Raw genomic sequence first — 24,970 nt, forward strand, 5'->3', positions numbered from 1 at the left:
AGGAAATACACAGGAGCATGATTTCTGCCAGAGATGATCTCTCCAGTCTCATGCGTTCTCTTGCACAGGAGCTATTAATTCGCTCTCAAGCAAACACTCTTCATTCAGACATTATTGCCATGTACTGGACAGGCATTTTTATTTTTAGGGTTTTTTCTCTGGACCCCTGGCTGCCAAGTTGAGCAGCAGCGTGAGAAAAGATGTTGCAAGTCTTAGGTGGGCTTTACAGAGGATAAGATGGAGCTTTTTTTTTTCTTTTTGCAAAGGGCGATATCCAGAAGAAGAAGAGGAGGAGGAGGAGGAAGGAATATTCAGAACCTAAGAAGAGCTTGCTGAAATAAGCCAGGGGCCCATCTAGTCCAACACCCTGTCCTGAGATTGTTATTTTTTTGATAATAATTTTTATTAGTTTTCAATTATATTCCACTAATAGCCTCATTATAACAATACCAACTTATCATAAAATTACTAAAACCGATCACTCAAATACTAAATTATATCATTTAGGTGGCCACCCACATGCGAGAATTGATGGTTGATTTTATTTTCTGCGTTCCAAAATCTTACTAATTTCCATTACATTCTGGTCATCATCATAATACCCTTAAACAACAACTGCAATAGTAATAACTTCCGTTTGTGTTGACACATTAAATGATTTATAGAACTACAAGTGAGGCATTCAAACTATATCCGCGTTCTTCCTGTGTGGGGCAATTAATTCTGTCCAAGGTGTTTTTTCCTGTCCTTGTAAAATGCCATCTCTACCTTTTCCTGGTTGTTGCTGTTCTCCATCATGCCTTGGGTATCCCATGCTGAGATTTAATGCTAAGATCTTCAGAAATATGCATTGCATCACACGAATTATGACAGCTGGGGAGTGGAAGGAGCAAGGAGAATATAAAATGGAAGAATGGGATAAAGAGGTGCAGGATATACAGTAGCTATTAATGATAAATTAACACGTGCCGTTAAGGTAAGCTGGGGAATATGCAGGAGAAATGATTTCGAGGCGATCTGGAAGGTGTTTATAGAATTTGTACTGTTAAAACGGAAAGGGGGTAAAACCACCGCAAGAGGTGTTGAAATTTTGGGAGGCTGGATAGTTACAACGGAATGGTCTCGGGGGCGGGCTGCACATTTTTATTCTCAATTATTTATGATTATTACTTTGTCAAAATAAAATAATAATAAAAAGAAAACAAATAAAAAAGGGGCAAGCAGAATATAAAATGGAAAAATTCTATAAAGAGGTGTGGGATACAGCTATTAATGATAAACTGACATGCAACACTGGAAAAGGTACTATGATACATATATGGTGGAATTGTTTAAACATCCAGCAATTTTGGGAAACAATATATAACAAAATGAAAAAAAAGTTTAGATATTCTTTTAGGAAAACACCAGAAGGTTTTCTATTGGGAATAGTACCAGAAAGTCTGAAGGAAGAAGACAAGACATTATATTTGTATGCAACAGTAGCTGCAAGGCTATTGATTGCGAAAAATTGGAAAAGTGGTATTATACCGACAAAAATAGAGTGGCTTGCCAAATTATTGGAGTACCACAATATATCCAAAACAATGGGAGAAACTGGAAGAATCTTGAAAGAAAAGATAGACAGGGTCTGGAAGGTGTTTAAAGGATACTTGCAAAACCATATTGAAAAATCAGAACTTCTATTAGAATAAACAAGTTCTGTTTTAAATACTGAAATACTAAATAAGATGGATAACAATGTGTAATAGAAAAAGAAGCATGAAATTAGGTTAAAGGTGTGTGAGAGAAAGTAATAGAAGTGGAAAGAAATTGCAATTGAGTAGATTGGAAGTCTAACACAAAGGTGGGGTGAGGGGTGGTGGATGGTGATGGGAAAAGGAATTAAAAAAAATAATAATACATGTGCCATTAAGGTAAGACGGGGAATATGCAGGAGAAATGATATGGAGGAGATATGGAGGGTGTTTGTCGAATTTGTACTGTTAAAACGGAAAGGGGGTAAAACCATCGCGAGGTGTTGAAATTTTGGGAGGTTGGATAGTTACAATGGAATGGTCACATTTTTATTCTTATGTATTTATAATTATTACTTTGTCAATAAGGAAAACAAATACCAAAATAGATGTATTGCACCAGACTGCTGTTTATTTGCTTTAAGCCAAGCATATGTACTACTGTTTAATTACAGGATGCACGCGAATCCACCGCGCGCTGGCGAGGCGGGTGGCTGACGTGGGCGTGGCTCCCGCCGGCCCCGCCCACTTCTGCTTGCCGCCTCGTCCCCTTGTTTGTTTGTTTTTTCTTGCGGAAGCTGCGTCAGTGCCTGGCCCCGCCTTTTCCGCTACGTGGCCGCGCCCGGTTGGTGAGTGGGTGGGCCGGTTGCCTGGCAGGGTCGAGCTGCTCCGCCGTCGCTGCCGCCGCAGCCTCCCAGCCGCCTCAGTCCCAGCGGCGACCCCTCCGTGCGATGGCGAAGGCGCACCGGCGGCGGCAGAAGAAGCAGCAGCAGCGAAGCCCTCGGCCTCTGCCTGCCGACACGTAGCGGGGCCGCGTCGCCCGGCGAGGAGGGAGTTGGTAGGTTCCGGCTGGCTCGGCCTCGCCGCCGCCAAGGCGCTTGCGAGGGGAGTTTCGGCTTCTGAGGGGTGTGTGAAGGGGAGGCGGCGGAGGCGGGTTTCGCTCGCTCTGCCTTTAGCCACGGCTGCTGTGCGGAGCCGAAGGGAGCTTCCACAGCCGGGAGCAGTCTACCCTTCGCAGGCTCAGCTGCTGCTTCCCCAGAGGGAGCCGAAGAAAAAGGGATGGCGGGTTCTAGCTATCGGGGCGCGGGCTTTCCCGTTTCGAAAGATTTTATATTTTGAAGGATTCTATCGTTTCTGCAAGATATCTGATTTTGAAAAATGAAGTTAGAAATTTATTTATTGGGGGGGGGGGTACAAATAGGTAGCCTTGCTTAAGGGTGCAAAGTAGCCAAAGGGTGCAAAGTAGGCTGGTCTCAGGGTGCAAAGTAGCCTGGTCTAAGGGTTCAAAGAATCCTGCTAGCTTATTTTTTTAGTTGTTTTGTTAACATAGATGGTAATTGTTTTATTTGGGGTTTGGGGTTGTTTTACAGATGATTTGTTAAGTATTCTATACCATTTATGCTGTACAGTATTCGTGAAGTTCCATTATGTTATTTTTATCTTTTGTTTGTAAGCCGCTTTGGGGTTGATTTGAATAAAAAGTGGCATGGAAGTAGAATCAATCAAAATAACATTGTCTAAGGGTGCAAAACAGCCTGGTCTAAGGCTGCAAAATAGGCTAATGTAGGGGTGCAAAACAGCCCTGCTCCAGCACTTGGTGGGGGTGGTTATCTCTGCCTTGCTTCTGAGCTTCCTGGGGTATTCCGGACTCAAGACGGGTAGGCTGGATGACACTTTATTTATTGTTTTTATTTATTTATTTGTTTTCATTTGTTGAATTTATATACCGCCCTATACTCTGAAGTCTCGGGGCGGTTCACACAATAACATCAGAATATAAAACCACAAAATGCATAATCAGAAGAAAAACAACAACAATAACCCAATAACACCCCCCCCAAAAAAACCATCCCAAGCTTTAAAAGTCTAATCCAGCAGGGTTGTTTTTCATAATTTTTTTTTTGCAGAAGGTGCAGCTTTAAATTGCTCGCTGAAGAGCACCTTCGTGTCTGGGAAGCAGCCTTTCCAGGGCTGCCAGGATGATGTGCGCCAACAGGGGGTGTGGCTGCTGGTAGACGCTTCTGTGTGATCGCCTTGTTCTTTTTCTACTTTCAGGAAAGCCTGGATCCAATCGTTTCCTCCTTGCTTCTAAATCACCCCATAGGGCTCGTTGCAGCCCCTGTGGGTGAGCAGCTATTCAGTGTTCGAAACTGAGATAGGAAGCTAGGAGCTCAATGGCACCTTAAACCGAGGTTATGGGCGCTGCAACGGAATGTCTAGGCACACTTTTTATAACAAGAATACAAAGCTGAAAATGAACAAACTGCAGCAAAAATATTATGTTCATTTTTCACATAGTCTAGTCCTTCTCCTGCCCACCCCCCTAATATTCTTAAGAGGTCTCTTCTCCAGTCTTCAGAGAGTAGCTGGAAGTGGGGAGGCAGAAAAAAGGTCCTCCTTTCCTTCCACTCTGCAGTTTTAATCTGAAATACTAGGCGCAGTACTGTGCTCATAGCTCAGAAACTGCTTGCATTAATGAAATTCCCTCTTGCAAAATGTGCCTAGAACATTGGGAGTTTTGAACACTGCATATGTTGTAAGGGTACTTGACCAATGGGGCTACAATTTTATTAGAAATAAAATATGGACTATGTCTCCAGGCTTGTGATGTGCCTATTTTGCCACCAAGGATCACTGCCTTTGAGATGCTATCCTCTACCCTAACTTAAATGTTCAACATGCTGTTTCACAACATGTGCTCTGGCTGTTGCATTTTGTGCTCTACAACAGCCTGTACTGTATTGGCATTTGAAGTTCTGTGGGTTTGGGACAAACTTCATGTTGCATGAAGCTGTTAAACAAGTGTTGCAGGAATCTTTTAAACTGCTGTTTGCAGTTGCAGAGGCAATCAGAATTGGGGTGGCAGAGAATATGAAGGGGTTTTACCCTTTTGCTTTAAACCAGGCTCTAGAGGGAAATTGCCTTCCAGCTACTATTTGGCATTGGAGGAGAGCTGCTAGTAGTGCCAGCAATCAATATTGTATTTTACTGGCGTATTTTCATGAGCTGTAAAAGCTTTTGTTCTGTGTTCTCAGGCTGCTGTAAAGGGAGGTGGTGAAAGGGCTTTAAAATAATTAGAATAACAGGGCTGCAGGTGAGTCCTGCAATCTTCTCTGTAAGCAAGTCTTGCTGTGTCCTGGGACAACTCCTAACTAACGTGAGGGTTTATGAACAATATGTGCATTATACTTCACTGCACAAGTTGATCTTGCAAATATTCCAATTTTCTTTAAGAGAGATAAAGTATTGTGTAAAAGTGTTTCCACTTTTCCTCATTGTAATTTTTCCCCATTGAAAAAATAGGGGGAAACCATTTTTCCTTCATTCTTCATATCTCATTCCTGCAGGAGAGATCAAATTGCAAGATCATATCCATACTGCTTTAGTTGGTGTCACATCGGTTTTTTGTTTTTATTGATGCCCAGTAATTTTTTAGTAAATGCCTTTCCAATAACTTTGTTAGCTTTCTGAGTTTGTATACTTTTATGTGCTGGGGAACACTCTAGAATTACTTGAAAAGTAAGCATGTATTTTTCCAAGTAACGTTGTTGTGTGTCTACCAAACAGGTGACAGAAGCTTTAAAGGTAAAGGGACCCCTGACCATTAGGTCCAGTCGTGACCGACTCTGGGGTTGCGGCGCTCATCTCACTTTATTGGCCAAGGGAGCCGGCGTACAGCTTCCGGGTCATGTGGCCAGCATGACTAAGCCGCTTCTGGCGAACCAGAGCAGCGCACGGAAACGCCGTTTACCTTCTCGCCAGAGTGGTACCTATTTATCTACTTACACTTTGACATGCTTTCGAACTGCTAGGTTGGCAGGAGCAGGGACCAAGCAACGGGAGCTCACCCCGTCGCAGGGATTCGAACCGCCGACCTTCTGATCGGCAAGTCCTAGGCTCTGTGGTTTAACCCACAGTGCCACCCGCATCCCTGACAGAAGCTTTGGGTTACTATAAATTTCCTTTAAATGCCTTTTGCATTACTTGGAACTGTTGTAGTTGTTTGTTCTTCAGGTTTGCTGAGTTAACCTTTATTCCTCTCTTCAGATTTCCTGCAAGGGTGGTGTAAAATGTAAGGAAAACTTCTGGCAGCTTGCTTAGCAGAGAATCGAGGAGGCATTCCCAGCTTTTTCCTGTTGTGTGAAATGAGGAAGGATCATGCAGTTCTGCTCGCTCTAGTCTAGTGTATATCTGCCTTGCCGTTGAGCTGATTCAGCCTGCGAATCATTGCCATATATTATTCAGTAGACCTGTAGGACGCTGATGATTAAAGCACAGCTATTACATAAAAGTTGGTTTTTTGTTTTTTTCCTTTGTAGAGTAGGGGAATGTATTGAGGATGTTGCTGCTTATCAATATCACATTCTTTGGTAATGTATAGATTGCATTATGCCACTCATTCACACTCGTAAAGCATTTAACATTTAGAATGTAAACTTACATTGTTATTACAACAGTCAGCAGTCCTAAGATCAATTTTCATTGAAATATGTGTGTCTGCGCTAGTGTTTCTTCCTGGAGTAAGTAAACACATTGGCACTTGTCATGAGGACCAGGAAGGCAAAGAAGTGTGGAAGCTTCCACACACTTAGCCCTTGGAGTAGCATTGGTTAGTGAACTGCATAAAAATGACATACTCTATGAAACGCACAAACATTTATGTACATTTGGACAAGTGGCTTTTCATATACTGTATACCCAAGTAGACATTTATTGTGGACATTAACTTGTCGTGTCTTTTGTTTGACCTGTCCCTTAATGTTTCTTAATCCTTCAACTTGCTTGCAGTTATTTTGCTTGTTAAATGGTGGTCCTCTGTTAATATAAGGTCATGGGAGTAATTCAGCTATCTAGAGTTGGCATATTATTGCTTCAAACAGGTGTGAGAAATCAAATAGTATCATTAACTTTGAGAAATTGGAGGAATCGAGCTTTGTTTCCCTGCCAAGGATTTCTGTGTATTGTGCAGCATTCCCCCTTTTTTATCAGCCGGATGTGGAAAGTTTTGAAACTTAGATAGCTTCGGGTGTGAACGTGCTCTCTTTCTACAGTATATTGGCAAGCTGTCCCTCTGCAGGAGGCTCAATATCTTCTTTCTCTTGAAAGCCATGTCGGATTGGATATCTTGGTAACTAAATATAAAAGAATGATCAGTGTAACCAACCAGTGAAGACACGCAATCCAGTTTTATAGCACAGAATGTACCTTTTAACTGACCTGAAAATTCAGGTATAACTTGTGTTATTTATATCTATTTTATTAGCTTGCCTTGTAACATCACTGTTAATAAAAGCAATTTAAATAATTAGACAAGCAAAACACCCAAAGCAGCAGTCATGTACCCATTGCAAATGGCCTGGACCCTGCTGAATAAGGTTAAAAGCCATAGGTTGCCACCGACATATATCAGTGCAGTTGTTACAGCATTTTGGAAGGAAATATCATTGTAGGTCTCTAATTTTTTATTGGAGGGAGGTGAGGTGGATTTGATGGCTTTAATATTTTAATATTGCTAATATTTTGAATTCTTACTATTGCTCTGCTCAGAATGGCAGCCTAGAAATAGTTTTAAAATAAAATAGTTGGGCATATGGAATCTCCATCAAAGAAAATCCCTAAATAGAGGGTGTTTAGATGTTTTGGCCATACTTGGCTGCCATAAAATAAAATTCAGAACCTCTCCCAGGTTGTAGCTGTTATATGTCTACTGCATATTTGAAATGATAATTGGTAGCCTTACTGCTAGACGTGATTAGTCCCAAATGATGACTAAGCTTGATAGATACTGTCTCTGATACTGTAATCCAGTTTTAATTATTAGAAACCAAAACTAGATAGAAATTCTTTGGAACTGTTTGCAGTTTCTTCTGTCTGAGAGCTAGGGGATCACATACCTTTATAGGAGCTAAAACTCACAATACACGATAAATAGAAAACATTTGTGCCTGTCTTCCTTTGGCTGTCTTTCTTTTGATTTGTCTCTTTGCTCCTGTGCTTTGTTTCAAGTGTAGTTATGAAGATCATCTTGGGAAAGGTGGGCCACGTGTTGCTTGAAATAGCAGGACAGGATGCCTACTCCCCAGAAAATTTATTTGAAAGAGCAAGCCGTGGTATTTACCTAAGTAGCCAACATGAATACCACAGTGTTTCGTCTGATGTCTGTCTAGATGTGGTTGGTTCTACTTTGAGGTACTGGCTTAACCCTTTGTAGAACCCAGCAGGTAAAACTTGTTTGCAGGTGTCACCAACATGGTTTCAGCAGGTCCACACCTAGGTACCTGCAGAGTGCTTCCCTGGCATCCACAGAGTCCTTTTCCCTCACTGAAATTAGGCTTAGAAGAAGAATTCTGTTGCAGTCAGTAGAGCAGGTTATGGTGTAGGCTTGGTCACATGTATTTCCCATGTTTCTCTGGTTTGCAGCCAGTGTTCAAAGCTCCCCTTGTTCTAGGCGCATTTTGCAACGGGGAATTTCACTAGCGTGAGCAGTTTCTGAGCTCTGGGTTCAGTACTGTACTGCACCTATGATTTCTAATTAAAACTGCAGAGTGAAAGGAAAGGAGGACCTTTTTTCTGCCTCCCCACTTCCAACTACACTCTGAAGACTGGAGAAGAGACCCTCTTAAGAATATTAGGGGGGTGGGCAGGGGAAGGACTAGACCATGTGAAAAATGAACATAATATTTTAGCTGCCATTCATTCATTTTCAGCTTTGTATTCTTATTAAAAAAGCGTGCCTAGACATCCTATTTCTGCGCCCATAACCTAGATTTAAAGTGCCATTTAGCTCCTAGCTTTCATATCTCAATTTCTAGCACTGTTTGCAACTGCTCATGGGCCTAAGAGCAGGAGTTTCCCTCGTTTATTGTAATGTCTCTGGTTTACAGTACAGATTGACATCAACTATTTTTTTACTGTTGTGTTTGTTTCCTCTGGAACAGTATGAAATATTTGTTAACCGTTCCTTAAACAAGATTTGTAATATGCTTTGAGTGCATGTTCTTGTAGAAATGTAGGGTAAAAATTAAACAGCAAAGCCCTGGTATAGAGCTACTGATAAAAAATTATCTGGGAAGTCCATTGAGAGAGCATGATTTCTTCAGTCATTTGACCCTCCCACCTTTCCAATGTTTGGAATTCACTGTGGACTTACTCCCAAGTACAAGACTTATCACATGTGACCTTTGATGTATGAGCGTATGTATGCTTGATCAGCATTGTGAGGGACTAATACTGTGTGAAAATTGAAGGATGGTGCTCCTTTTCCTGCTTTGCCAAGCAAAGAATCTGTTGTCTGACATCTCTTCTAAAGCAGTCCTAATTGAAGCATTTGAGCATCAAGAGCATTTGTTTGGTCAACCCTTTAGGTATCTGTCTTCTGATTTTTTCTGAAAAATCTTGAGAATAATCTTCTGGTGAGTCTGTATTTTATTTTTCTCCGAACCTTTGTCTGCTTTGGTTGACTTAAGGATTAGGATACAGTGGTACCTCAGGTTACAAACGTAATTGGTTCCGGAGGTCCGGTCTTAATCCAAAACTGTTCTTAGCCCGAAGTGCGCTTTCACTCATGGGGCCTCCCGCTGCCGCCGCCATGCAATTTCCATTCTCATCCTGGGGCAAATTTCACAACCCGAGATACTACTTCTGGGTTAGCAGAGTTTGTAACCCGAAGTGTTTGTAACCTGAGGTACCACTGTATTTTTACAATCAGTTTTCTCTGTGTTCAGGCAAGAAAATGTTGAAACTCAGTTTGCAATGTCAGTAGAAAATGACAAATAGATTCTTGGTTAAGTGAAACACGAATGTATCGAAATTGGTGGATGGAGTGAGCTCCTGTTGCTGTGTCCCAGCTCCTGCCAACCTAGCATTTCGAAAGCATACCAGCGCGAGTAGATAAACAGGTACAGCTGCAGTGGGAAGGTAAACGGCGTTTCCGTGCGCTCTGGCACTCGTCACGGTGTCCTGTTGCACCAGAAGCAGTTTAGTCATGCTGGCCACATGACCCGGAAAGCTGTCTGCGGACAAACGCCAGCTACCTCGGCCTGAAGCAAGATGAGTCCTGCACCCCATAGTTGCCTATGACTGGACTTAACTATCCAGGGGTCCTTTGGCTTTTTTTACCTTTACTTGAATGTGCAAATGATCTTCTAAAGGCTTGAGATTGTGTAGTTTCTGTTTTGTTGTAATTGTTCTTTTAAGTAAGTAAGTTTCTTAAGTGAGAATCTACAGATTTCTGTCCTGCCCTTAGCACCAACTAAGTTTTCATGGCAGTTTATTCTCACTGCAGGGACAAGTTTCCACATGCAGATCATCCACACTAAAAAAGAAAAAAGAAAAAGACCTTACTCTGGTGCTGCCCATGAAAGTTCATTCTCTTGAACTTAGAGCGGTGTTCAAAACTCCCATTGTTTTAGGTGCATTTTGCAACAGGGAATTTCATTAGCATGAGCAGTTTCTGAGCTCTGGGCACAGTACTGCGCCTAAGATTTCAGATTAAAACTGCAGAGTAGAAGGAAAGGAGGACCCTTTTTTCTGCCTCCCCACTTGCAGCTACTCTGAAGACTGGAGAAGAGACCCTCTTAAGAATATTGGGGGGTGGGCAGGAGAATGAGGAAAATGAACATAACATTTTCACTGCAGTTCATTCATTTTCAGCTTTTTCATTTCATTCTTGTTATTAAAAAAAATGCGCCTGGACATTCCGTTGTTGCTCCCATAACCTAGGTTCAAGGTGCCATTTAGCTCCTAGCTTTCATATCTAAATTTCTACTACTGACTTGGAGACGTTACTGTAAAAATGGCATGTATTTTCCTAATAGTTAACAGACACTGAAGTCAGAATCGGGGTATACACAGGTTTACGCTATCTCAGAAATGGCTGCGCTTAGTATTCTATCCTACCACCATGGCTTTCCAATTCTTTTGAAGCTTTTTCTTGTTTTTGCTTTTTTCTTATGTATTTTGTGTTGTCATTTTCTCATTTTCTATTTTTCTGTTGTGACCCATCCTGTGATCTTCAGAAGAAGTGTGGTATACAAATTTTCTAATTGATAATAATAGCAATAGTAATACTACAGAACTATTAGAGATGGGGTGGGTAGAAAAGAAAGAAGGAGATGCTGTCTGCAAAGGCAAAACACGGCACAGCAGAGGACCGCCTAGTTGGAGATGTGCCGTTCCTCCATAGTGAGGAAAGGGCACATCTCTCTTTAATGGCCTGCATTGCCTCACATGGTCAACTTCCTCAGTGAAGTCAGGGATCAGAATGAGTTGGGTTTGACACTTTTACGTAATATATCTGTTTCATAAATAACTACTTGCTCAAGATGAGTAATAATTGTCCTGTGACTAATTGGCCGGGAAAGTTCCTTTCATGTGGGGGGTCAGGGGAGTACAGTTCTTCCACGTCATCAGTATGCCACCCATTGTTTAAGAAAGGTGTGGGTGGCTGGACAGGCCAGAAAAAATGCTTTTGTAGGCGAGTAAATTGATTTGGAATACAGTTTGTCCTTCCGAAGCAGACAGTCTCGTCACCAGTTTGGAAGCACTAGGTCTCTGGGCTGTAAAAATTAAATCTGATAAGGGTATTCAGGCGCAGCTGAATACAATGTAATTTTGTTACTTCTTAGGAAAGTCTGTCTGAAGTACATTTTAAAGCTATATCCCAGAACATTGAGAACTTGGTGCTATAATGATGTGGGCACTGTCTTCTCGGTCTTTAAAACATCTGATTTTTGGCAGGTAGAGAAGATGGAAGGCAACAGCCAGCTTTGCATTCAGCGTTGGTCTACCAGGCATGTAGCCAAATGGCTGAAGGAAGAAGGCTTCTGTGAGTATGTGGACATTTTGTGTGACAAGCACAGATTAGATGGAATTACATTACTGACGCTGACTGAATACGACTTGAGGTCTCCTCCTCTGGAAATCAAGGTTCTAGGTGATATCAAACGGCTCATGTTGTCAATTCGCAAGTTACAGAAGCACCACATTGAAGTTTTGGAAGAGCTTGGTTACAACAGTGATAGTCCCATTGGTTCTCTGTCGCCTGTGATTGGCACCCTTCAAGGAACAGACTGGTTTTGCAATGGCGAGGTTCAACGGGATTGTGATGACTGTGAGCCTGTTGCCGATTTGAACGCTGATCAGTATGCAAATGGAAAAAACAAACATCCTACGCGAAGACTGAACCCAGAGTATTGGAAGACAGCTTTGAGTTGTATATATGTTTTTATTGTGTTTGGCTTCACATCATTTGTCATGGTTATCGTGCACGAGAGAGTTCCTGACATGCAGACATACCCACCACTACCAGACATATTCCTAGACAGGTAAGTGCTTTAACCTGCTTAGGAAAAAGTGCTAAAAATCAGAATTGCTAAACTGCTGAGGCCAAACTAGGTGTTTTGCAGAATTTCGTGTTGCTTCTCCCCTTCTTAATTTTTTAAAAAATATATTTTTATTTCACAAAATAAGAATTTATAAAATTATTCCCCTAGTCCCCCCCCCCTTTTCATGAAAGTATGTGCTGTAAGCAACTTTACCGGCAACCCCCACCACCTTTGGGGAATTCATTGACCAGCTCTTTCCCACTGTTTTTGTGAAAATACCTCAAGGTCTACACAAATCCATGAAATATGGGAAATGGCTAGATCACAGCATCTGCACTGCTTTTCTTCTCCCTGGATTCAGAGGCTCATAGTGGACTTGTCCCCAGTTCTTTGAGCATGCAGTGGCTAGCCATGATGCATGACTTAACTGTCTGTGGCCTGATTTGCACGTCATGATAAGCCGCAGTTCGTCTTAAAAGAATGGTTTAATTAAATGAGAACATGCCTTGGCCTTGCACCCACAACACCCTCCAGACTCAGACCCAGTCACTGAAGCTGTACTATGGTTTATTGTTTCACCTGAACCCATAGCATGGTTTGTTTGTTTCAGAGAAGCCATGAAAGGTAAGCAAAAAATAAACCAAAGTTTGCCCTTTCTTTATTTCTGTCTTATCATGCGTGGCTTGTCTGAAACAAACCACCGTCCATTTTAAGATTACACTGCAAGAAGAAGAAAGTGGAGTTTTCCAAAACCATTTTATAAATGCCTCCAAAACACTGAGCAGCCCTACAGCAGTGATCTCAAGAGCTGCTGGGAAATCTTATGCATTTTCCTGCTGGGAGGGAAGAATGCAATCTGTCAGCAACAGCCTTGGTCCTCTTAACTGGTGGCTGGGGTGAAATTGTCCTTTCTGTAGACACGGCGCATTATTATTGACTTTCGGTCAAGAAATGTAACCTTTACAAAATTTGATACTAAATGCAGGCATTATTTGTTTTAAGAACTGCTTTTTTAAAAAATCCCTGCAGGGAGCAAAAAGAGAAACTATTGAATGCTAGATATTGTTTTAGAATAGAATTACTGTCATCAGGGCACTAAGGAAGGATTCAGAGTAGGGACAGTAATCAGGAAAACAAGGTCAGAAGATTACAATAGTCTCAGTGACTGGCCTTTGTTATTACCCTTTTAGCAGCAAAGGCATGTGACTGCAGAATAGCTTCGACTGAAGCAATTGCATATTGTTGTGGTGTTAGAGTGCACATATTCTGCCTCCAAGAAGTATGGGTTGTGGGCAGTGATTGCAAAAGCACTTGAAAACAAGGCTAGAAGGTTAATACATAGACTTCATGGGCCAGCAAAAAAGCCTAAACTTTCCCATGATTACCATTTGCTGAATAGTAGATGGGATAACAAGAGGGCAAGTGGCTGAATAGAAGAGGAGCTATTATTGCAGATTAGGTCATCAGTAGCTCAGATTTTAGCTGTTAAACTTATCTCTTGGCTCTCATTCCTTTGCAATGTTCCTTTTTGTGATTAGAGGATGTTTTGAGTGATACATTGGTATCTGTTCCATTCTGTGCTTTTTAAAAACAATCTTTACGGAAAGAGCATTTTGAAATGTTTACGGCTGTTTACCGTCAGTGTTTGAAAAATTAAGTGTTCTTTTACAGCCCACAGTCACCACATTGCTTGGGTTTTATCTTAAAGCTTTTCTAGAATGCACAGTCCCTATCTGGGTGTTGTCTTAAAAAAACCTTTTTGTTGTCAATTTACCAGTATTGAAAGGCTGTAGATTTTATCTAGGTAAGTAGTTGCACCTGCTCTCCCTAAGTCCTATGTGGCTGAAGGACAATAAGCTGCACTCTTTATTTGATTTCAGCCTGCTCGCAGAAGCCAGAAAGCTTGAGAGGAAGGAACTGGGAGAAGTGGGGGGAGCACCCCACTGCCGAAAAGGTTGAGTGAGCCCCTTCCCCACTTTGTGTCACGCACACTTCTCCAGAGCCTGGCCAAAGCTACCCATGCTCTGGTGACCTCCAGAGTCAGCTGCCATAACGCATTACATGTGGGGCTGCCTTTGAAGGCTGATTGGAAACTGCTAATTGGAATTGGCTGCTTAAAGTGGAACAATGGTGCTTCACTGGCTCCCGTTCTGTTTCTGCACACAATTCAGAGTGCTCGTGCTTATCTTTGAAATGGCTTGGGATCCAGATATTTGAAGGGTTACTTGTTTCTGTGTGTGTCTGCCCATGCAAATGTAAAGTTCGGCTGCTCTTGTCTGGATGCCCAAGCTGTGGGTGGTAAGGAGGTGGGATCGGAGGGCAGAGCCTCCTCAGTTTTGGCATCCCGCTTGTGGAGTGTTCTCCCTGGGAGCTTTGCCTGGTGCTATTTATCTCCTTTTGATACCAGGCAAAGAATTCCTTGTCTTCAGAACTTGATTGTAGTTTTGTGCTGCCGGTGACTTTCTGTTCTTAGTGGTCCTGTTAGTTTGGACCCAGTGATGTTCCGTTTCATAAATATATTCATAAAAATGAATGAATGTCAATGACAAATACAATATTGAACAAGCTTAGCTGTTTCAAAGCTTAGCTTTTTTCTAAATGGAATTAAAATACTGTATGTTGGATTGGATCACTTTCTAGGGCATCAAAAATTTTCTGGTACAGTGGTACCTCGGGTTACATACGCTTCAGGGTACATACGCTTCAGGTTACAGACTCCGCTAACCCAGAAATAGTGCTTCAGGTTAAGAACTTTGCCTCAGGATGAGAATGGAAATCGTGCTCCAGCGGTGCGGCGGCAGCAGGAGGCCCCATTAGCTAAAGTGGTGCTTCAGGTTAAGAACAGTTTCAGGTTAAGAACAGACCTCCGGAACGAATTAAGTACTTAACCCGAGTTACCAGTGTATGAATGGAACATTTTCCAATGTAAATTACCTTGTTCACATCAGCATAATATTCATCCCCCCTGGAAAATCCACATTACTGTTCAGCTCTTTTTAGGTACTTGTCCTCTTGATTTTCTTATTTGTTGAATGCATTCTTAGCCTCCCTGCAAGTATGTGCATTGAAGGGAAGGTTATCAATTTGTAAAATAAGAGGATGATTGGGTGGTAGAATGAGCTGGTGATGGTATAGCATTGAACTGCTGTTAAATGAAGAAACAGGCATGAAATACATTCATTAAATGGTGGACAAAATGTGAAGGACAAGAAGGGAGCGTGTAGAGAAATAAATGTGCAGAAGAAATGGGCCATAATAGTAAAAGGAAAATGTATACAGTGATACCTCGGGTTAAGTATTTAATTTGTTCCGGAGGTCTGTTCTTAACCTGAAACTGTTCTTAACCTGAAGCACCACTTTAGCTAATGGGGCCTCCTGCTGCCGCTGCGCCGCCAGAGCACAATTTCTGTTCTCATCCTGAAGCAAAGTCCTTAACCTGAAGCACTATTTCTGGGTTAGCAGAGTCTGTAACCTGAAGCGTATGTAACCTGAGGTACCACTGTACTCAGCTTAGAGAAGAAAAAATCCTGCAGGAAAGCACTGAAGTTCAGAAAAGACAGCTGATTTGATTGTGCGATAAAGCATCTTTAGCCCCAGTAAACAGTATTCAGCTATAACTCTGGAAAACATAGATTTGAGGAGCAGGCAAGCTTAGGTAGATGCTCCACTAAAATGTATGAAGATTTTGATTTTGTAATTTGGGAAAAGAGTATTGAATTGAATTACCTGGCATTTACTGCTTCTCTCCTGTTGAAGAGAGTGATTATGCTTAGGATGCAGGCATGGAAATTGGAACTGTCAGATATTACTTGCAGACTCTTGCTCTTTTTGTAAATACATGGTGTGAATTTATGGTGTCAGGCAAGGTTTCTCCCTCCCTTTCTTCCCCTTCCCCAGCACTGCGGAGGCCGGCTGTCTCCTCCCTTCTTTGGTAGGATAGAACAAGTGTGCCTTTGCACTTTTAAGATTACTAGAACAAGCCTCTGCTTTGTCTAGTGATCAAATTCCAAAAATCTGTTTGTTTCAACAGAGCCAATTTAACCCATTGATTTTAAGGCTGCAGAAGTTTCAGCAAATGGTTCTGCTGTTTTGCTTCTTGCTGCTTCACTTTCCCCAGTTTTAGAGCAGTAAAGCAAAGCTTAAGAAGGGTAAGATAGTAAACTGCAGAAAAGCGTGATCTTTCTGGCAAATGCCAAGTTGGTTTGAAACCAATCAGCTATGCTAGGAATTATGCTGAGCGTTGAGGTACATAAACGATAGTTTCAGTTTTAAATCAGATGGGTTTGTTTTGTTTTGTTGGTAAGGTCCTACTTACCCATCATCTGCATTTATTTTGCCCAGAAATTGCACATGTCAAAGTGGCGCATAGCATCTTGATTTTTCTTTCCTCCATTTTTAGTGTTCCTAGGATACCATGGGCTTTTGCCATGACTGAAGTATGTGGTGTGGTTCTCTGCTACATCTGGCTGCTCGTTCTTCTACTTCACAGACACAGGTATAGTTCAGTTGCCTTTATTTTGGAAATTGCAGACAACCTTGTTTGAAGATCTTGTGTGTATCTGACGTGTGCTGCAGTTCCGGAGAAAAATAGAAAGAGACTTGATTCCTCATTAAGAGGGAATACTAAAGTCCACACCATGCAAACAAGTAGCAGGTTAAATCCATGGCAGCTACTCCACATGTTGAGAGGTTGATGTGCAACAATGGGGACGGTGGTTCCATCACTCCCATTAAACCGTTGAGCAAGTGGTTTGGTGGCATGAGAAAATGGTGCCAGACTTGTGTAGCAAACTGTAGCACGTTGCTTATTCCCAATGTATTTTGGTAGTGCTTAGCACTGCTGTGCAGAGAGATAGCAGACCCCCCCCCAACTATGTTTGCTAGCACCCTGTTCACTCACGTTAAATCACAGCTTGTTTTTAAGTGGAGTGAGAACTTTTCAGTAGCATGAACCAGTACATTTCAATTAAATGTTATGTTTTAAAGCCATGGTTTAATGTAACATGTGAGCCATGTCAAAACAAAAGCTTGATTCCTAAGAAAAGCTAAGGAAGCTTCCCGAAGTAAAGGTTACTGTTTTATCCTCCTCATTGCAGCCACTTGTATCTCTGAAAAATCTCTCTAGAGGGTCATTGCAGGTGAGGGGATTCCTGAGCATGTTTTGGGTGGGTTGCTGAGACAGAGGAAGGACCTGAAAACTTTCCATCCCAGAACTTCCTTAAGTTAACATCTTTGCATCCAAGCCCTCCATTAAACAACTCAGACTTTTTCTGCTTGTTTCTAGGTCGATCCTTCTGCGACGGTTATGCAGTCTTATGGGGACAGTGTTCTTGTTGCGTTGCATTACAATGTTTGTGACCTCATTATCTGTGCCAGGCCAACATCTGCAGTGTTCTGGAAAGGTAAGCAACCACTTGCCCATCCCAAATTCTGAGATTTACTTCTGCATTGGCCACAGCACTGAGAGAGAAGTAAACTTAGGACAAACAAATTAGAAATGCCAAATGGTAGCTATTTGTCCATCTAACCTGATATTGTCCACTCTGACAGGCAGAGGGTCTTGAGCAAAGGTCTTTCACATTGCTTGCTACGTGACACCTTTAACTGGAGCTGGCATGGATTGAATGTGGGCAAGACATGTGCTCTACCACTAAACTAGGGTCCCTCCCCAAAATTCAGCCCTGCTATGTTGAAATAGAAGGGGAAGAAATGGAGGCAGTGAGAGATTTTACTTTCTTGGGCTCCATGATCACTGCAGATGGTGACAGCAGCCATGAAATTAAAAGACGCCTGCTTCTTGGGAGAAAAGCAATGACAAACCTAGACAGCACCTTAAAAAGTAGAGACATCACCTTGCCAACAAAGGTCCATATAGTTAAAGCTATGGTTTTCCCAGTAGTGATGTATGGAAGTGAGAGCTGGACCATAAAGAAGGCTGATCGCCGAAGAATTGATGCTTTTGAATTATGGTGCTGGAGGAGACTCTTGGGAGTCCCATGGACTGCAAGAAGATCAAACCTATCCATTCTTAAGGAAATCAGTCCTGAGTGCTCACTGGAAGGACAGATCATGAAGCTGAGGCTCCAATACTTTGGCCACCTCATGAGAAGAGAAGACTCCCTGGAAAAGATCCTGATGTTGGGTAAGATGGAGGGCACAAGGAGAAGGGGACGACAGAGGACAAGATGGTTGGATGGTGTTCTTGAAGCTACCAGCATGAGTTTGACCAAACTGCGGGAGGCAGTGGAAGACAGGAGTGCCTGGCGTGCTCTGGTCCAGGGGGTCACGAAGATTCGGACATAACTAAACGCCTAAACAACAACAACAACAACAACAACATGTTGAAAGCAGGTTGTCGAAATTGCTGCAGTAGCCTGACAAAGTTACAGAATGTGCCTTTCTCTTTAGCCAATTTAGGCAACACGAGTTCTCTGGAATACTCTCAATATTTACATGTTAAAGCAACAAATTCTAGTTCAGCCTCGGCCTGGTACCATCCACATAGTGTTGGACTGCAACTCCTGTCATTCTTGTCAATGGGCCATCCTAGCAGGGGCTTATGTGAGTTGCAGTCCAGAGTATCTTGAAGGCACCAGGTTTGGGAAGTCTGAAATACTGTGTGGCATAAGTTGAGTGGGATGACTACATCATAAAGACACAGAGTAAGCTAGATAGCTCATCCTGCCTCCTGGACTAAAGGAAGTAGAGAAATGAACTGATCCCACGCTATCTACTCCAGCCTTGAATCAATTCTGTTTTGTGGTATTCTGCAAAGGTCTCACACAATCATAAATCTCTTCTCAGCCACAAACTCACTCAGTGCTCTTAGCAGGCTAAGGAGAGGGTGAGAGATAATACTGACCCATCCTACAGGGTGTTGCACAGAATACTGAGAGAATGTATATGGAGCGCTTTGAACGCTTTAAAATGCTAGGTAAATGCTAAGTCGTTCAATATTGATAAAGCTGTATTTATTTTGAAAAAAGAACAGAGTGTTTGAAAGAGCAAGGTCTTTGAAAGTACATCCTTTCTAACCTGAGTATATGTTACTCTGAAGATACATTATATATGTGTGTGTTTAGAACATGATGCATTCAGGGGCAAAATGTGAACATGTATTTTTAGGCTGAATATCTCTATGGAAGTCAAAGCTTGGTGCTTTCCTTGTGGGAAGTAGGGAAAATCCTGGAGACTTGATGTTTGGTGTGTATTTTTAAGTGTAGATGTAAATAGACCAAATGTACAAACAAACAAAATAAACTGTGTTTCAGTTACCTATGGAAGCCGTTCTATGTGAACTAGGGGCAAATTCAGTGCTGTTCTAAAGTTGGTAGATCGTTTCAAGTATTCTTGATGTTTTCCTTATTCATTTATTTGTTTTGCACGCTCCTGATTCTAGTTGTATGGCAACGTGTGGGCAAAACTTCAGCGAGCCTTTGCAATCTGGAGTGGGTTTGGCATGACGCTAACAGGAGTACATACCTGTGGAGACTACATGTTCAGCGGCCATACGGTTGTCCTAACCATGCTCAACTTCTTTGTCACTGAATGTAAGTACAGTGTTGAAATGGCATTATGAATCTAGTATGTCACTCCTTTTTTTGCATCTTGATGTTGTGAAATATTTTCCAACATAGCAGGTGAAGGCTTCAGTGAAGGGAAGACAGGCATTTGTGGGGGACAAAAGCTGCCTAACTGGCAGTGGGCTTTGTGATTGACTGGATTATTATGGCTATGAATGAGAGATCTGTCATTCCTGTTTAGAAAATGAAAGCAAAGCAAATTTCAGTTTCACCAGACTTCATGATCCGTGTACTGCTGTTGCATTAAAATAATATTTTATCGTTACAAAGGATGATGGGGATTTTTTACTTACTGCATTCAGTGCTTAGTTGGCGTCTAGCAAATAAGTAAGCTAGTCAAAGAAAAGATACAAAGCCATATTAGAATCTAAAAGACACCCAGAAAGAGGGGTGGAGGAAGAAAGTGTTGCGGGGCAGATGTCTTAAAGAATGCAAAGTAACAAGAAGGCAAGTTATTAAACGGCCTTTTCAGCTCAGTGAAGGCTAGGGCTGGGCAATAAATTGTCCAAAACCGGTTTGAAATCCATATTGTGATATTGGTTTCATAATTTTTGACCTGTCTATGCATTGTGAATTGTGTATGTTTGTGTTTGCTATGCAAAAATCCCAATGGGGGGGGGGGAAACCAGGAAGCCAGCCAATGCCTGTGCATAGCTCCATCCTTATTTCAGACATTGTGATACATCAGTATATCGTGATGTTTCGCTGGGGATGTATCACAATGTTGAAACCCAGCCCTAGTGAGGGCCATGCTGTCCTTCCCTTTATGGAAGGAAGTAGGAAGAACCTCGAAGCAGCCCTTGTTCCTCTGGCTGGTGACTGGCATTGTTCTTCCTTTACCCTCTGCAGCCATGTGGAAGCTGACAGTAGCAGAAGACGATAGCTAACCTTCCTGATTGCTCCTAGTTGGCGGTCAATCCAGGGCACCCCTTTGTCATTTGATAACAAAACCTGGTAAATTGTGATTGGCTGAATGCTCTTCTCTCCCTAGATACGCCAAGAAGCTGGAATTTCTTGCACACACTGTCCTGGGTGCTGAATCTCTTTGGGATTTTCTTCATTTTGGCAGCCCATGAACATTACTCCATAGATGTCTTCATTGCCTTCTATATCACCACGAGACTATTTTTGTACTACCACACGCTGGCGAATACAAGAGCCTATCAACAGAGTAGGAGGGCCAGGATCTGGTTTCCTATGTTCTCTTTTTTTGAATGCAACGTAAATGGCACCGTTCCAAATGAGTATTGCTGGCCCTTCGCAAAGCCATCAATATTGAAAAGGTTAATTGGCTAAAGAAGACTGGTTTGAATTCACATCTGTGTGAAGTCTTTTCGATTAACTTTCTACAGGAACAGCTGCACAAAAAGGGTATGTTATTCACGTGCAGCAAGGCTACAAGGCACCGGTCAAAATGCAGCAAAGTTAAGTCACTACTTGTTCTTTGGCATTCTTTAACGTCTGGAGAACTTTGAGCTGTCTTTGGATGAAGGAAAGACATTGGATCTATATAACATCAAGTGCAACCTATTTAGCTGTCTCAAACAAAAACTAACACGTGTCATACCTTTAAAATAATTGTTTGCCTAATGAGAATAGGGTGCATTTTGGGAGGGGAAATCATGAGAGGGAAACACACCCTGACGAAAAAGGGCCCCAAGGCCTTTAGTAAAAGAAATTGTGCCGTGTGACGCAAAGTTTCTGTCTTGGTACCCAAACGACAACCGTGAACAGAGCTTCATTGACTTGGAGCACATGACTTCATGCTATTGTACCATCCCGAGGTTTTCCTTGTTTACATTTCAGTGAATCGGTGAGAAATAAACACCTTATCTTTTTTGAAATGAGGTTGACTTAGCTTTAGTGCCACAACTCTTCCTTCTGAACACAGTATTAAACACTAACAAAAATCTCTGCATGCTTTTAAAACACTGCTTTTAGAAGAAGAATACCATAAAATTGGGCTAGTAGCAGACGGTGTCCCATGAGACAATTGAAAAGTGTGGTGTTGTTTGTATTTTGTTTGAGCAAATGACAAGGTTTTGAACAGTGGCTCTGAGAAAGTGCATACAAATCATTTTTCTTTGCCCATTACCACAGTTGTCATAAGGCTCCATGTAGCATTGGCAGATGTTGAAATTTCATTGGTTAGCTGAGAAATGTTGGATAGTGTATTCATTGAATGTTTTCTTAGTTCTTGCAAGTTAAACTACCTTAATCGGCTTAACCTTTGTGGTAGATATCACTTTCTTCAGAGAGTGTTCTTATGGTCGTGAAAAGAGCTGGAGCTTAAAGTATTAGGAGTCCTGAAAGTGTAGCAGTCATGAACACACAACATTTTTCTGTGAAATATAACTTGGATAAGTTGCTCAGGTTTGCATTTAATCAACCAAGCCATCTTTTGTAATTGTTCAAAAAAGGCCACCTTAGTTTAAAACGGTTTAAAACGGTAATTGTGATTAGCACATAATGAGTTTGAAATACATAATTTCAGAGTAGGTAGTTTGTGTTGATGCTGACATTGCTTTTTCAAATGGCCATGTAAGCTTTTCCAGACTATCGCAGGAATTCATTGGAACATTTCCATGCAATACACTTAAGTGTCTACAACACAGAAGATCAGCAGCTATCTTGTATGCTGAAAATCTTTTGAATAATTACACTGAATTTTCAGGTAGAAGTTATATGATGCAGTGTTGTCACTGGCAGCCAGTTATGTCCTTTCCCCAGTGCCTCTTCCTGGTAACTCAAGTGAACCAGACCTACAAAGTATATATTGCTCTTATAGCCGAGAGCTACTACTAGGTTAGCTCTAAAGAGAGAAGTAAAAGGTGTCAGGTTTATTGCCTTTGTTTAAGAGCGCGATAATAGATGGTGTAAACATTCCTTTCTGGTTCTCTGTAAAACACTGCTGCACATGGATTAATACTTATATGCAGAAATGCATGGGCCAATGTGATGAATTAGAAATAAGTGTAGTTAAATTTGCAAATCTGCAAATTAGAAGTAGCTGCAATTATAGAACTGCTGTTGTACAGCTTCTGGCTTTACTTGATCTCGTCACAGTATTACAGTATTTATACACTTAAATGACCACTCCAGTATCTTTACGTGCCACTTGAAAAGGGGAAAAAATCATTGTTATCTCGGAGCATGCCTTATTATTCACAAACTGCACATTATTGCAGAGTCAGTGATCCAGCTGAATGCATTTTGCAGAAACGTTCCTTTTTGCTTTGGCTTTTAAGGTGCACAGGATATGTTCAGAATTGCTAGTATGCACTGACTGGTGTCTGAAGATCTGGGCAGCAGGTAGTCCAGAAGTATACATAATAAATGCACTATGGTCTTCTTTTTGTCACCAATATAGAGGCAGACTCTGAGGTGCTTCTACCAACTGCAGTGGCAAACCGTCCGGTTCTTCCCACCATGCCCCCAGTCTTTGCTGCATGGGAAAAGGGGAATGTAGCATCCTTTGAAAGCACGTACGGTCGGTTGCTTAAAGCAGCTCTCGAAATGCAACTGGGAACTCACGACAGCCTCTCCCTAGGTTTACAGATTCCTTTTGGAAAGGAAAAGGGCACATCCGCAATAGTGTGTTTGAAAAGTTTACAGTTCAGGTCTACATTACATTGCAGGTTGTACAATATTAAACTGTCTGTTCAAGGGAAAACAATGGTTTCCATCTGGTTATTGTTAAGAACCGCTGCTTCCTGTAGGACTTGACACGCAGCGTCATTCTACGCCTGTTTACTTGGATCAATGTTCTTCATTCTAACAGAGGTGATGTGCTTGGGCCATGCCACCTAAGGCTGACTGAAAGATTGCCCCGTTTTTTTATTTTTAAACCCACACAGACAACCAGAACGTCAGGAAGGGGAGGCTATTAGAACCCTTTTCCCTGACCTGCTAGTTTACCACCTCCCTTAGAGCAAGGCCTGGGTTCAGTGGGACTTACTTGGAAATATGCGTAGAATTGCAGTCAGTTGTGACCCAGATTAGATAGATGTACTTCACACGATGATTCAGATAAGAGGTGAGCAGAATATTAACCAGAACACCTTGGCTCTTGATGTAGTAAGTAACCCAGTTACTTGAATAGTATTTAGTATGAAATACATTCCTTCCCCTCAAAATAAATCTTCCTAGAAGTCGTTTTGTGGACTACATTTGCACTTCAAAACTAGCCATCCTAGGGATTATTGTACTTAAAATAGTCATATAAAATTTGGTATATCTTCCTTGGTTTAATTCCACATGTTTTTTCCGTGAGGAGATACGTCACATCAACCCTCCCAAAATGTTCCCATTATGGAGAGTTGTAAGGTATGGAATTCTTATCATTTCTGTTTTGAATGTGCTTTAAAAAAAAAAAAGTCTAGAAAAGCATTTTGCACTTGTCATTTATGTCGGACTACCAAGTGGCACTGGGGTGGGGTTTTTTTTTGTTTTTCTTTAGTATATTAGTATGTGGAATGGTGGTGGTAAAGGAGACAAAATTCAGAGCAAGGCATCTGAAAGATTCCAAGCAATAACTTGCTTTGCCCACTCTTTGGTTTGTAGTTTTGTGGTCTATACCAAGTGAGATACGTCTACCTGCCTTTGGTACCAAATGATGCCCATCTTGAAATGCTGTGACTTGATACAGGCGGTTGATAAGAGGTATCCTTAACACCATAAATTGTAACTTGAAGGGCCCCCCCCCCTCAAATAAATTTTGGTTTATTTCCCTGATACTTAACTGTGAAATGGATAAACCAGTACTATACTCAAACTTTCCCACCCCCAGTATAGAATTCATTACTCAATCTGTAGTGTGCTAATTTTAAATTTTTAATAGCAGAAATCAGTATATTTATATCCCCAGCTATCCTCGCAACTACTTACTGGGAATAACTCAGTGTACAGGAAAGGAAAGCACAAAGTATTAATGCAAAGGAATCCTCTAAGTGTTGACTTATATAACAGTGCTGTGCCTAAAGACACTGTGATGAAATTGGGATGTGTAAAAAATAATAATAATGCATTTTTTTGTTTAGGGACTGGGGACATCTTTGCATAGTTTTGTTTTGTTGGTGAAGTCCAAATGGCAAATCTGAACTTCAGAGTAGATTGCAGAGCCAAGCACAGTCTGGAGATGTCCCTAGACATCTTTAAGCCTTTCTGGGTATACCAAGATGACCTAATATCAAGGAATTCATTTCCATTGTAGTGGAGGCCTCTGCTTGTCTTCCAAGAGACCCGACATGGCTTGAGATTCCATTTATAAAGGGTTTAGTTCTACAGTCCTATTTCTGTCATACAGTAAATGCACAGTGTAACCAGG

General features: G+C 41.6%; 1 protein-coding gene across 1 annotated transcript; it reads left to right on the top strand.

Annotated features, from left to right (window-relative positions):
• Window positions 1-2,356: 2,356 nt before the first annotated feature.
• On the top strand, window positions 2,357-21,488 carry SAMD8 (sterile alpha motif domain containing 8). Its single transcript, XM_053388091.1, has 6 exons — window positions 2,357-2,574; window positions 11,475-12,061; window positions 16,461-16,556; window positions 17,346-17,463; window positions 19,461-19,611; window positions 20,636-21,488. Exons 2-6 carry the CDS (start codon window positions 11,484-11,486, stop codon window positions 20,938-20,940), a joined length of 1,248 nt encoding a protein of 415 aa, XP_053244066.1. The 5' UTR covers window positions 2,357-2,574; window positions 11,475-11,483; the 3' UTR covers window positions 20,941-21,488.
• The last annotated feature ends 3,482 nt before the right edge of the window (window positions 21,489-24,970 follow it).

This window comes from Podarcis raffonei, chromosome 5 (genome assembly GCF_027172205.1).
Source record: "Podarcis raffonei isolate rPodRaf1 chromosome 5, rPodRaf1.pri, whole genome shotgun sequence".
Classification (NCBI taxonomy): domain Eukaryota; kingdom Metazoa; phylum Chordata; class Lepidosauria; order Squamata; family Lacertidae; genus Podarcis; species Podarcis raffonei.